Below are 12,564 nucleotides of genomic sequence, written 5' to 3' on the forward strand. Positions count from 1 at the left end.
TTGGGTCTATGTATGTGGACAACTTTTTGTTTTTCATAAGATGTCCTGAGCATAGCCTTCCACCTCTCATACACCCAATTGTTAGCTTTGGAGGCCTTTCAGGCCTCATTATCAACTGGGCCAAATCTGAACTATTCTCGCTTACTGATGCCATGACTCAGTGCACGCTGGAGTTTCCCCTCTCGTGGTGAAAGGACTCTGCCAAATACCCCGGAATAACATTACATAAACAAAAGGAAATGCTCTTTATTGCGGGCCGCATTGCCATTATTGTCAGCGTAGTGGTGGCGACCGTTCTAGGTCCTACTCCAGCTACACAGCGCAACGTGCTATGCGGTGCTCCCTGTATTCGGAGTGGCAATATACATTCTGGGAAAAGGCACTTTTCGCATTCAGTGCGCTGGTGGCTGCAACGTCTGCCCTGTTATGATAACAAAGCTCTCCCTTATGCTTTAGAGACATGTGGTGCGAAAGAATGTTTATTGTTGTGCTCATTGGTGGCTTACTATCCTTTGTTTTTCCTAGGGACTTTTTTTACCAGCTGCCATGGAGGGCAGCCATCTTGGATGTGGCCCATTCTCATATAGGCAGCTGGGGAGCTGCTCACTATTATCCACCCTCCATCGGACAGGAGCTATGATCATCCTCTCTAAGCAGGATGCAGTTCTAGAGTGGCCTCCCTGGTGAGCTGATCATAACAGTGATCGTGCCACTGCAATTTTAGATAATCCGGCTGCATTCTTAGTTCTGGCTAGCTACGGCAGCGATCAGGAAAGCACAGAGGATTCTGCCATACTCCATTTAGACAAAGAGGCCGTGCTCTGAATAGTAAGCTCTGAATTAGGGATATACTCCATAATTGAAAATGACAGCATTTGCGTAGGAGCATGCCCTTTCTTTGTTTTGGTTTGAGCACGACAAGTAGCACTTTATCGGCAATATTAAGGAGAGCAGCATTTTGTCAGCAGTATTACTAAGGATTGCACTTTGTTGTACATATCATTATTTGTAACTAGATCATAGAAGCCTTTGACATGGGGCTCGACTTCATTGTTCTCTAGTGGCAACATTTTGTGGCAGCAATTGTTAGCGGAAGTTAACACAGATTTCAAGGTTAGCACGTAATAGCGTATTACAGTGGCTATAACCGTGTATTTGACTACTTAATATGCAAGCACAAGTTTAGTAATACCGGTGACATTTTCTGAGATATGAGCAATATCATATCAGATATAACAGTGTGCATTACTAATAATTTGAAAATCCATGAGGAAACCAGGAATGAAATCAGCACAGCCTAATTTTAGCTGAAGGCCAATGTTTGTCAGCTAACCATTTTTTCTTTCAGATCTCCTTCCCCTCTGTTCCTTTCCCACACCCTTCTCCTCGCCTGGCCAATCAGCACTCTAATAGATTACTGAGTTGGAGCTGCCTGGAGATGGGCATTAAATTCATTGTACAGATCCTGAGGAAGACGGCAACTGTGACAATTATTAAAATAGTAATCCTCCCACGCTTTCTATATTTATTACAGAATATCCAGATCCTCTCAATAACAGTATCTTTGCCACTATGAGAAGTCTTATGATTTGACTAATCTGGATAGGACGCAGACCTCGCATTAAATGGGATATCTTGACGCTACCGTATGAGGGGGGGTTTTGGCGTACCAGACTTACAGTTTTATTTCATGGCTGCACAATGCCAATTTGCTTATCATTGGTATCATGCTGATGCTCGTTTGCCATATGCTAGGGCAGAGAGGGATCAGGCGGGGCAAACCTTGCAATCCTCTATCCTCCCTTTTGACATACCGAGAGACCCTACTGATATTCAGACCTGGCCTACTTATAGCTGGGCCTTGGGAAATTGCGATGCCGTCTGGGCAGGGGTCTGCTCTGTTCTTTTGTACTCCCACTGACATATAACTCTTGGCTTTACCTCATCCATGTCATGAAGGAGAAAGTCATGCAGAAAACACTATGTACTCTCAACTTACACACAGTTGGGGATCTTGTCCCGGGCAGTCATGTCATCACACATCCAGACACTGCCCATTTGAGGAATGCTACAAACATGGATCTTTTTATACTCCAGTACCTACATAACACTCAGAGTGCTAGCTTACCCTCATACCTGATAGAGCCAGAGGACCTCCCTCTACTGATCATAGTGATCACAGCAAAAGAGGGGGCCCGACTAGTCTCTAAACTACACGACTCACGTGTTGCCCTGAAGCTGGAATGCCATGGAAGGGTGTGGGCAGCCTGAGAACATGATCTTGGGCATTCACTACCAAATAAAACCTGATGCTACTGTTGCTGCCAGACAATATTCCTCTTTGCAAAACCACAGACACAAACTTCTGCATTATAAATTCCTGCACTGGGCATACACTACACTAATTGGCCTGACCAAAATTGACCCTACACAATCCCATTACTGTCCAAAGTGTAATGCAGATAACACTGACTTCATCCATCTAGCCTGGACCTGCCCACATATACAAGAAAACTGGACTGAAATCATCACCAGGATAACCATGATAGGCATCACTATCGCACTCAACCCTAAGCTGGCTCTCCTGGGCTACATCAAGGTCATCCCATAAGGCATGTGCAGATTTACTGCCATTGTGCTAGTGCTGGTAAAATGTGGACTGACGATACACTTGGGTAGCCGGCAACATCCCATTTGCATTGATTGGCTGAAATCCATCTGTTGTGACAAAACTAACGAAGTGTATGCCACACTACAACCCCCCTAATCGAGGTCCAAAGATATCTGACAAACTCTGTGGGATTATCTGTTGACATTGGATTCTGATACCTCGGATGAGGCTGAGGAAGAGACCTCCTACTACTGGGTAAATGCTTTCAGACCAGGTTTGCTTTACACTACTGGGCCGTATTCTGTATGCCTCCATGGATCATCACCCCCTCCAATGACCGCCTGATATATCTGCACCACTCATTAAACACTGAGCCTACTTATCTATGCCTGTGTTTCTTTCTCCTGTTTTCTATTTTTACTGTCTCAATTTTCACTGTATGCCTGACTAGAGACATGCTGTTTTCAAATTGACCATATGTCTGTTTGTGGTAGGGCTGTATTTGTTTATTTTCATGATGAAAAAACGCAAAAATAAAGTTTTGAAAATGTTTTTATTTACCACTAGTTGGACTTTTAGACAAGCAGACACTAATGAGATTACTGTACCTGACGGACTTGTATGCAAGCAGATAGTGTTGAGATTACCTGAAGACATGTTTCAGTTCTGTAAGCTCCTTTTCTTGGATCTGTAGATCATCTTCCAATCTCTCTATGATCACTGCATAAGATTCACTAACCTTTTTCTTCCATTCATCTAAAACAAATCATAAATGTGATTAAATTTTTTTGACATTTTCTAGAAATACATTGTATTAATACCAAATAAGTCCAGCACTGAGACATGTTTTTCAAATACTGTTGAACATTCTTAAATTGATTTCTGTAATTTGTTTGTGTTTTATGTCCAGTTGTGTGGGATTATGAGGCAATACACATACTTTTAAAGTTGGAAATGTACTCCAGGTAGGTTTCCTCCAACGCATTAGGTATTTTTTCACTATTTTATGACTCACGTAAAGCCTTAAGAACCATCTATGTAAATCATTTCTGTAGGACTGCTGGAGCTACAAATGGAGGCCCATATTAGGAGCCCCAGTGTTGCAACAGACATTTGGATCTGCTTTTTCTTCTCCTGGAGAACTTTAGAGTTGGCCAGCAGTTGCTTGCATAGCCACTTCTGTAACTTGGATCATGTCTGTGTTCATTGTGTGCAGACACGATTTCAAGGGGATGTGTTCTAGTTTACATGGTGGTGCGGACCTTTACAAATGAGGTAACCTTTTTTCCCTAGGCTTTCCATCACAGGTAGGAGTAGTCACACACTGCACTCACCTGCAGAAGAATCGCTTAGCCTCTGGTAATTTCAAACAGATGTCTGCCTTTTACTAATGTGCTATTCTCATTGCTAGCCTTTGTTAATGCCTGCCTTGGGGACCTCACTTTTTTTTATTTTGTAATTTGGAACATTGTCATTCTCTTGCCGATTAAGCACTAAGGGCCTGATTACAACCTCGAAGGATAGGCTACTCCGTCACAAAAGTGATGGATATCCCACCTGCCGTTTTACAAGTTCCATAGGATATAATGGAACTTGTAACACGACGTGCGGGATATCTGTCACTTTGGTGATGGAGTAGCTTATCCGACAAGGTCATGATCAGGTCCTAAGTGTGGTTAGATGTGCATTGGCACATTGGTTTTTTTCACCACACTGAAATATGAGGTGGTTTGAGTAATTGCAGGCTCTAATATGGAAGCGCATGCCAGACGTTTTTGGCACAAGCTGTAGCTGCATAAAGTGGGTTTGAAAAACAATTGGGTAGACTTGTGAGTACACTCTGAGTGCTCACTTCATTTCTGATGACCACAGGACAGTCTGGTTTGAAATGAAGTAATGAAGCATGAATGTATCAACTCAAGCCATTTAGCACCATTTTCTCATTCCAGGATCTATTTCCCCAGTCGATTGTGTAGATACTTATATTCTATTTTAAAGTCCAGCTGACTTATATTGATTTTTACATGAACTCCAAGTCATAGAGACCTGGATTCATACTACATTCACCTGATAACGTCATCAGTACAGACTCTATCACAAAAGTAGGACAATAACACCTCAAAACTATAAATAACCTCTATACTATCATAGGTGGGTTGTGAAAGTCCAAGGAATAGATAAACATGCCTTTAAAAATTCTGTACTTATAATGTCACATTTTTTGCACTTCAGAGACAGAGGTCAAATGTCAGGCTATGTCTTCCGACAAATTGATGATTTTTTAAAAATGGGGATTGGTGTTAACAAACTTCTCTCACTTTGCAGACGGAGAAAGAAAAGTAAAGCAAATTATGTGATAGTCCTACTGGGGTACAGAGTGTATGAAAGGAAAGGCTGTAAGATGTTATTTCTTTGTAAGAACAACAAAATGTAAACACCTGTGAATGAACTGTACACATTAAGCAGTTAGGAAAGCAAGTATTAAGTACATTTATTGTAATTCTGCAGTGTGATACAAACAAGGATTTGAATAGGATCAAATCAAATCAAGACACATTAGTTGGTGATACACAAATGATACAAATTTACTAAAATCTGATTTCCTCACATTATAATTTCTATGCGATATAGTTTTAATCAGTAAATGTGCAAACTTAGTGGTCATTTCAACGGAAAATGTTCTCACTGTAAATGACAGTGTGTACCACATAATGCTTTAGTTGTATTAAAAAAATCATCTACCTCGGTCCCTTAAAGCTATGTGGGTCACAAAAGTTTGTTGTTCTAAAAATTGGGTTGTGGTTATAAAATGTTTGGGAAGCACTGCGATATAGAACAGGACTACTGACTCTCTCAAGAAAATAACCTGCTGTAATTCAGAGTCACTTAGCACTGAAGACCTAATGGACTACTGTAATGTTGCAGCAGACAGAAATCTGCTCGTCTCATTCAGGGTAAAGGAGTCAATCTCAACAATCTTATCACAGTCCAGACTTGATCATCCCCCAAGACCAGAACCCAGACCTCCTACCTAAAATACCTTCTTCCTAACTGCAGATCTGTGGTTAACCACAGAAGTGAGAATGCAGAATTTAAAAATTCAAATAACCCAGACTTGATCTCCCTAAAAGACACTCAATTTATTGAATCTCTCCAGTCGACCTTGACATACCACTCCGCCAGGCTAATCTAAATTATGCATAGTAATCAAAACAGCAGGGGTACAGCAATGATTCACAAAGACTCTTTTCTATGCAGGAATCTCACTATTGAATAATTTGCATCATATGAATGACTTACAATTCAAAAACATGTTGCTAGAACACAATTAAAATATACACAATATACCACCCACCCTGGAACCAAAGAACATTCTCAGAACAATTTATTGAACTCCTGAGTTCAAATACCTCATCAGAAAAGATTGGATTTATTTCAAGAAACTCATGAAATATTGAGGGGCTCATTACGAGTTTGCTAGTCGGACAAGTCGACTGCCAAACTCGCAGAGGTGACTGTCAACCCGGCTGTACTACCATGTTCCCACTGGGCTGACTGGTGGGAACAATGTATTACGATGCTCCTGCCGGTCAGCCCAGAGGGAACTGTGCTACTTTATTGGTCTCAGCTCCCTTAAGGGAGCTGAGCTCTGTACCATAGCACTACAGCATCCTCGCAATGCACACTGTCTGCAAAGCAGACAGTGTGCATTTTGAGGGTTCTGGGCAGGGGGGCCCCCTGAGCAGTGCAGGGCTTCCTGTGTCCCCCAACACTGTTTCCACCAGCCTTTCCATGGCGGAGTTCCTGCCATGGAAAAGCTGGCGGAAACAAGAGTTGTGGTCAGCACAGAGGTGCTGAGTTCAGCGCCGCCATGGCTTACCACTAATCTGACGGCCATCAGCCTGACGGGAACTATGTTACCGGTGGTGACAGCGGTCCCATAGCCATCCGACTGTCAGGGTCATAATGTGGTGGTCAGACCCACTGGAGTGCAGAGGTCCAACTGGCACTGTGAGTCTGGCTGTTCTTGGACCACCAGAGTCGTATTAAGGCCCTGAGTCTTTCCTCATACCGTTCTTCTGGCTCAAAGGTGTCACAGCTTCTGTGGCTATTCTAGTTGAAGATTAATGCAGTGATGCAACATCAAACTCATGTATACCTGATTCAAAGACGCAGGAAATATGTAACACTCATGAGGAAATTGCTCCTTCATTGCCCACATCTGGATTGAGGGGAGCTTTACAGTCACTTCAGTTCTCGGCTGCTATCGATTTGATCCAGTAGGGTAAAGGCAGATTCTCCAAACACCAATCTTTTGCTATAAAATTAGGGCCAGTCCCTCAATGAGTTCAGTCTACAAAATAATTTCACTTCTTTATTTCTCCTGTTGGTACCAAGAATATCTCAGCTTCCCAGCAAAAAGGCTTCAGGAGCCAAATTACCTAACACGGACACAGGCTACACCAAGGAGACTAACACCACTGTGTTATGAGTCAATCAGGAGAATGTTTCCACATATGTAGAAGCAAGTCAGCAGGGACAATCATTCAAGTGAGAGAATGGAACAAACATTCATGTATTACTCCAGCAGCCAAAAGAGCATTGTATCTGCAGCAGCAGGCAAATAAATCTTCCATTCTTGTTAATTCAAGGCTTGTTTCAATTTCCCAGTGGGCTGAGCATGTAGAAGGTCAAACCTTCCTTGCCGATGGTAAGTACACCTAACCCAATCTCTACCTAGTTACACAAGCCCCACTCCAACCTTCTTTCTCTTGAAGATGTATGTATGAGAGGGACGTAATTCTACACACCACACCAAAGGTATTTAAAAATATCAAGAACAGAAATATCAGTGCAAACAAATGTCAATGCAAAAATGCATCAGTGTATCATCAAGGTAAGCAGAGTTAGGGAAGAATAAATGTGCTATTGTAACTCCACATCTTTGTACCTTATCAATACAGTGCAAGTCAGTAGGTAGTCAATATACATGTGGTTCAATATTAAAAACTCAATATTGTGGCACCACTGCCACCAGGTGGAATCCAACAAGGCAGAGTGCTTCACCTGTCAGAAATAGAGCATTTTCCAAATCGTAAAGACATGCTTTTTAATAATACATGGCATTTTCAACCACACTGGATAACACCATTGCCTGAAATATTGAGAAATTAATAAGCCACAAAATGTTAGATGAACCCATAGGTGACTAATCTGAAGTGACAGAACATCTGTTCACCTGCATATGGAGGGGCAGGAAACTGATGAACCCATAGGTGACTAATCTGGAGTGACAGAACATCTTTTCACCTGCATATGGAGGGGCAGGAAAATGATGCCAGCTCCTATCATCAATCTTCCTATTATCTATTGTGTAAAATGGCATTGAAGCTTTAGCAGAATGAAATTGATTGGCAGGTCCATGGTCACACAGAGGGTGCCCCCGGCACCCTCGGAAATGTACTGTCTGCCATAGCAGACAGTGCATATTCTGAAGGTGCTGGGCAGGGGCACCCCTACATTGGGGGGCCCTACATGGGCCACTACATGGTCACGGGCAGTGCAGGGGTCCCCCTGTGGCCATAGCACTGGCTTTCTGCCAGCCTTCTCATGACAGGGTCCTTGCCATGAAACTCCTGGCAGGAAGTGAAGTCGTGATCAGCACGGTGGTGCTGCTTTGACCACAGCTGTGGCTGAGCACAACTTCGACCTCCGCCTACCCATTGGGAACCTTGTTCCTGGTGGTGGCGGTGGTCCCCTGGTGGTCCAACCACCTGGGTCATAATTTGGCGGTCAGAAGCGCCACAGTCAGATCGCCGCCACGAGTTTAGCGGTTTAAAGACCGCCAGACTGGTAATGAGAGCCTTAATTTCTTTTCAGGTCAGATTATAATCTTTGGTCTGTATGAGGATTTGAAGCATAACTATTAACTTGGTAAAATGGCAATACTAAGAAGACATGAACTTAGTGCATAACCACATAACTCACACATATATAACTGGTATGCTAAGGACCTATACTATTACTGTTACCTTGTGTGTGTTGACTATTATTATCTGTCACTTCTCAGTGTCAGCCTAGTGACCTGATATGAACTGACACCAGTAACAGAGCAGCACTACTCTATTTAGAGTTATGGTAAAGCTATTTAATCAGAGCAATGTTCTGAGACATTTATATCACACAAGAATATCCATCAGAGGTCAACTGTCCAGAGGCTTAAAGTAAATACACACTTCAATGAAAGGATACAGCACAAACAAGTGTGATTACTTTTGAGTGGGTGTATGCATCAACACGGATCACATAGATACAAAAACACTAAAATATATATTATACAAAACATTTCAGTAACAAAATGCCTGGCATTAACTCCTGAGCAAGCCCTTCACCCATGTTGAGATACTTTAAGACCAGCGATATTGGATGGCGTATAAAAAAAAAAATTAAACAGTAAAATACTAATATGAAAATGTAGAAACCAATAAATATAACAGGATTCAAGCTAGAAATGTGAAAGTTGTTCTCTAATTTTGGTTACAAACCTTTTTCTGTCATGAGCTATCTTGCTGACAAAAGTACTTCTGAACTTTAATTTAAACACAGTACTATTCCACAGAGTTTCACTACACTGAAATACCTTTCATTGCTTCCAGAAATTCTTGTTTGTTGTTACATGTACGAGCATAGAATTCTATAATCACTATAATGAGGGAGCAATAGTATTGCAACAGATTTTTTTCTCTGAATCCTGCTATTTTGTATGGGCATTAGTGTTTCAGGATTATGCATAAGGGTATATTTTTATTATCAATGCACAATATTTCAATGACTCAAGTTCACCAGTGGCTGAATGGTATTACAGACCCTGTGGCCGTGTGACAAAACATTGCGCAAGCCAATACTGATTGACATGAATATTGTGTCAAAAAATGTTTACCATAATATTGTGTTTCTATATTTCTAATGGAAATAACAAACACATTGTATCAAAAATGGGAAACATCCTCAACTACGCGTTGTAAACAATGCAGATGTTTCCCACACAAGTGTAACCATGTTGCCTAAACAACGCATGGCTTTTTCTGTGCCTTAACCACGCATGTGCTGAACTATGCATGTGCGTGGTTAAGCCACAGAAAAAGCCATGATTTGTTTGGGAGAGGATGAGGTGAGGTAAGTGGGGTTGGGGCAGGGGTGGGGGTGGATTAAGGCATTGGGGTGGGCGGGAGTTGGGGGCGGGCTATTATTTTTTAAGGGCTTAGGGTGGAGGTCGGGCTATTTTTTAAGAGGCGGGAGTGGAGGCGTTTGAGTATATTTTTTATTTAGGGTGAGGGTGGGGTAGTTTATTTTTAAAGGGATTGGGGAAGGTTGAAGGAAGGAAGGGAGGAGAGACGAGAGAAGAGGAGAAAAGATTGGAGAGGATGCCGTGAGGTAAGTGGGGTTGGGGCAGGGTTGATGGGTAGTTTTTAGAGGTGGGGTGGATTTAGGGCTCAAGGTGGGTAGAGGGTATTGGGGTATTTTAGCTTTAGATTTTAGAGGCGGGGGGGTCGGGTTATTTTGTTTACGGCTCAGGGTGGGTTGGGGATGCGGGTATTTTAGCTTTTAGGGGGTGGGGAGGTTGGGATAGGTTTTTCTTTTTTAGGGCTTATGGTAGGTGGGGGTTTTGGGGCAGTTTACTTATTAGTTGGGAAGGTTTTAGGGCTCTGGGCTGGTGGGGGTTTTTGGGGTAGTTTAGTTTTTAGAGGTGGGGAGTCGGGATTTTTTTTTGTTTAGGGCTCAGGGCAGATGGGGTGTCATGGTAGTTTACTTTTATGGGGAAGGGATGAGGGATCGAGGTACTTTGGTTTATAGGGGTGGGGGGGTTGAGACAGTTCATTTTTTAGGGCTCAGGGTAGGTGAGGGAGTTAAGGTTGTTTAGGTATTAGGGGTGGGGGTGGTTTTGAGCCTTTGGGGCAGTGGTATGATAGAACCACGCATGCCATTTTGCATGCCATTTCCAAACGTCTTACTAGGCATGCTTTTACAATAATAAATTGTTGTAAAGGCATGCATGATAAAGTCATGCGTGGAAACAACGTGGTTGTGGTTCTGACCCTGTTGTTAATGCATGCGTGGTTCCCGCATGCGTGGTTCTATAATACAACCGTCAAAAATACAGTGGGAGAGAAAATCACACACAAAATAATTTTCTTTTAATAAATATCAACTTTTAAGTAATTTACTTAAAATTAAAAATAATATGTTAAATAGTTTTATTCACACACATATATAGATATATATATATATACATATACACAAATGTTTGTATACATATATTTAAAATATTCTATTTAACTAATCTTAAAAAATACATTTAATTATAAAAATTAACAATTAAATGATTTAAAAATTAACAAACATATTTACAACCAAAGTGTGCAACAATTTAAATATGACAGTAATCATATAAGAATAGTTTTATTTAATACTTTCCACTACATATATAAATAATATACACATATATATTTAAACAAATGCTAAAATGTTCACAATATGAATAAATCACAAAAATAATAACTAACAAAAAATAAAACATAATTTAAAAAGTATGCATAAAAAATATTAAAGTAATATAATAAATCTAAAAAATAATTATAACCTGGTTGTAAAATAGTATGAACATTGCAAATAGCAAAATCTTAAATAATAAAAAAACACATACAATTAAACAACAGAATACAATATAATATAATATAATATAAATCCACTTTGACCAATGTTAGGGAAAGTGTTGGACTTCAGAGGGGATTAGATTTACTATCCCCACTTCAATTTACCCAACAGTAAGGAAAGTTTTGGAATTCCTGGGGGAGGTGTAGATTTATTATTCCCACTCCAAACTAAGCAACCGTAGGGAAAGTGTTGGAATTCAGAGAGGGTTTATTTACCATTCACACTACAGTCTAAGCAACAGTAGGGCAAGTGTTGGACTTTGGAAGGGTTAGATTTAAAATTCCCACTGCAGTCTATCTAACAGTGGGGAAAATGTTGGTTTACAGGGGTAGATTTGCTATTCCCACGCCAGTTTAAGCAATAGGATGGAAAGTGTTGGACTCCAGAGGGCTTAGATTTCCTATTTCTACTCCATTTTCAGCAACAGTAGGGAAAGTGTTGGACTTTGTAGAGTTTCAATTTACTATTCTCACTTCGATGTATGCAAACAGTAGAGAAAGTGCATAATTAAAAAATAACTTTGGGAAATTTTATGAACATTTCAAAAAGCAAAATATTACATAATAAAAAGACATACAATTAAACAGTGGAATAAAATATAATATATATCCTCTCTGACCAACATTAGGGAAAGTGTTGGACTTCAGAGGGGGTAAGATTTACTATTCCCACTCCAATTTTTGCAACAGTAAGGAAGGTGTTGGACTTCGGGAGGGAGGAGGGGGTATCAAACACTAACCTGTTCGCCCCACAGAGACACCATGCTGACTCAAGATGCTTGTTCCCAACTCTACCTAGACATTGCGTGCCTCCCACTTACTTGGATGTGATCGGCACAAGAACATTCCAGGGGACAGCGAATGGAAGACAGAGAGAGAGAGAGAAACACGGACGTCACCTGGCAAGATCAGGACTGCTAGCACTGGTCTACGGAGAGCAGATATATCCTATGATGAATTAAACATTAGTCCAATAACACTTTTCATGTCACCAATATACTAAAACTACTTTTTGCCAATTCCCACAAACTAGGTGTACCTGTCAGGGACCCCCTTCCCGCTTTTGATGGCTCGCCCCTCTCTCTAGGGATCTTCAAGAAACAGTATGGAACCTGCAATCAGATACTATGTTTTGCCTTGTATACTATCTGCATGTATTCCTACCTTGTGCCCAAGTCAATGTGGCCCCACTGGGAGAGCTACTGAAGGTGTTCCAGAAATTCAGTGTATGTCTGCTCA

The 12,564-nt window shown here is 41.2% G+C and overlaps 1 protein-coding gene across 1 annotated transcript in view; it reads right to left on the bottom strand.

Moving 5' to 3' along the window:
- The window catches only part of TNNI3K (TNNI3 interacting kinase), a 2,589,932-nt gene that overhangs the window by 2,542,325 nt on the left and 35,043 nt on the right, over positions 1-12,564 (bottom strand). Inside the window, exon 2 of the mRNA XM_069232439.1 lies at positions 3,259-3,367. Coding sequence (XP_069088540.1) covers positions 3,259-3,367 — 109 coding nt within the window. The remainder of the gene's footprint in view (positions 1-3,258; positions 3,368-12,564) is intronic.

This window comes from Pleurodeles waltl, chromosome 4_2 (genome assembly GCF_031143425.1).
Source record: "Pleurodeles waltl isolate 20211129_DDA chromosome 4_2, aPleWal1.hap1.20221129, whole genome shotgun sequence".
Taxonomy (NCBI): domain Eukaryota; kingdom Metazoa; phylum Chordata; class Amphibia; order Caudata; family Salamandridae; genus Pleurodeles; species Pleurodeles waltl.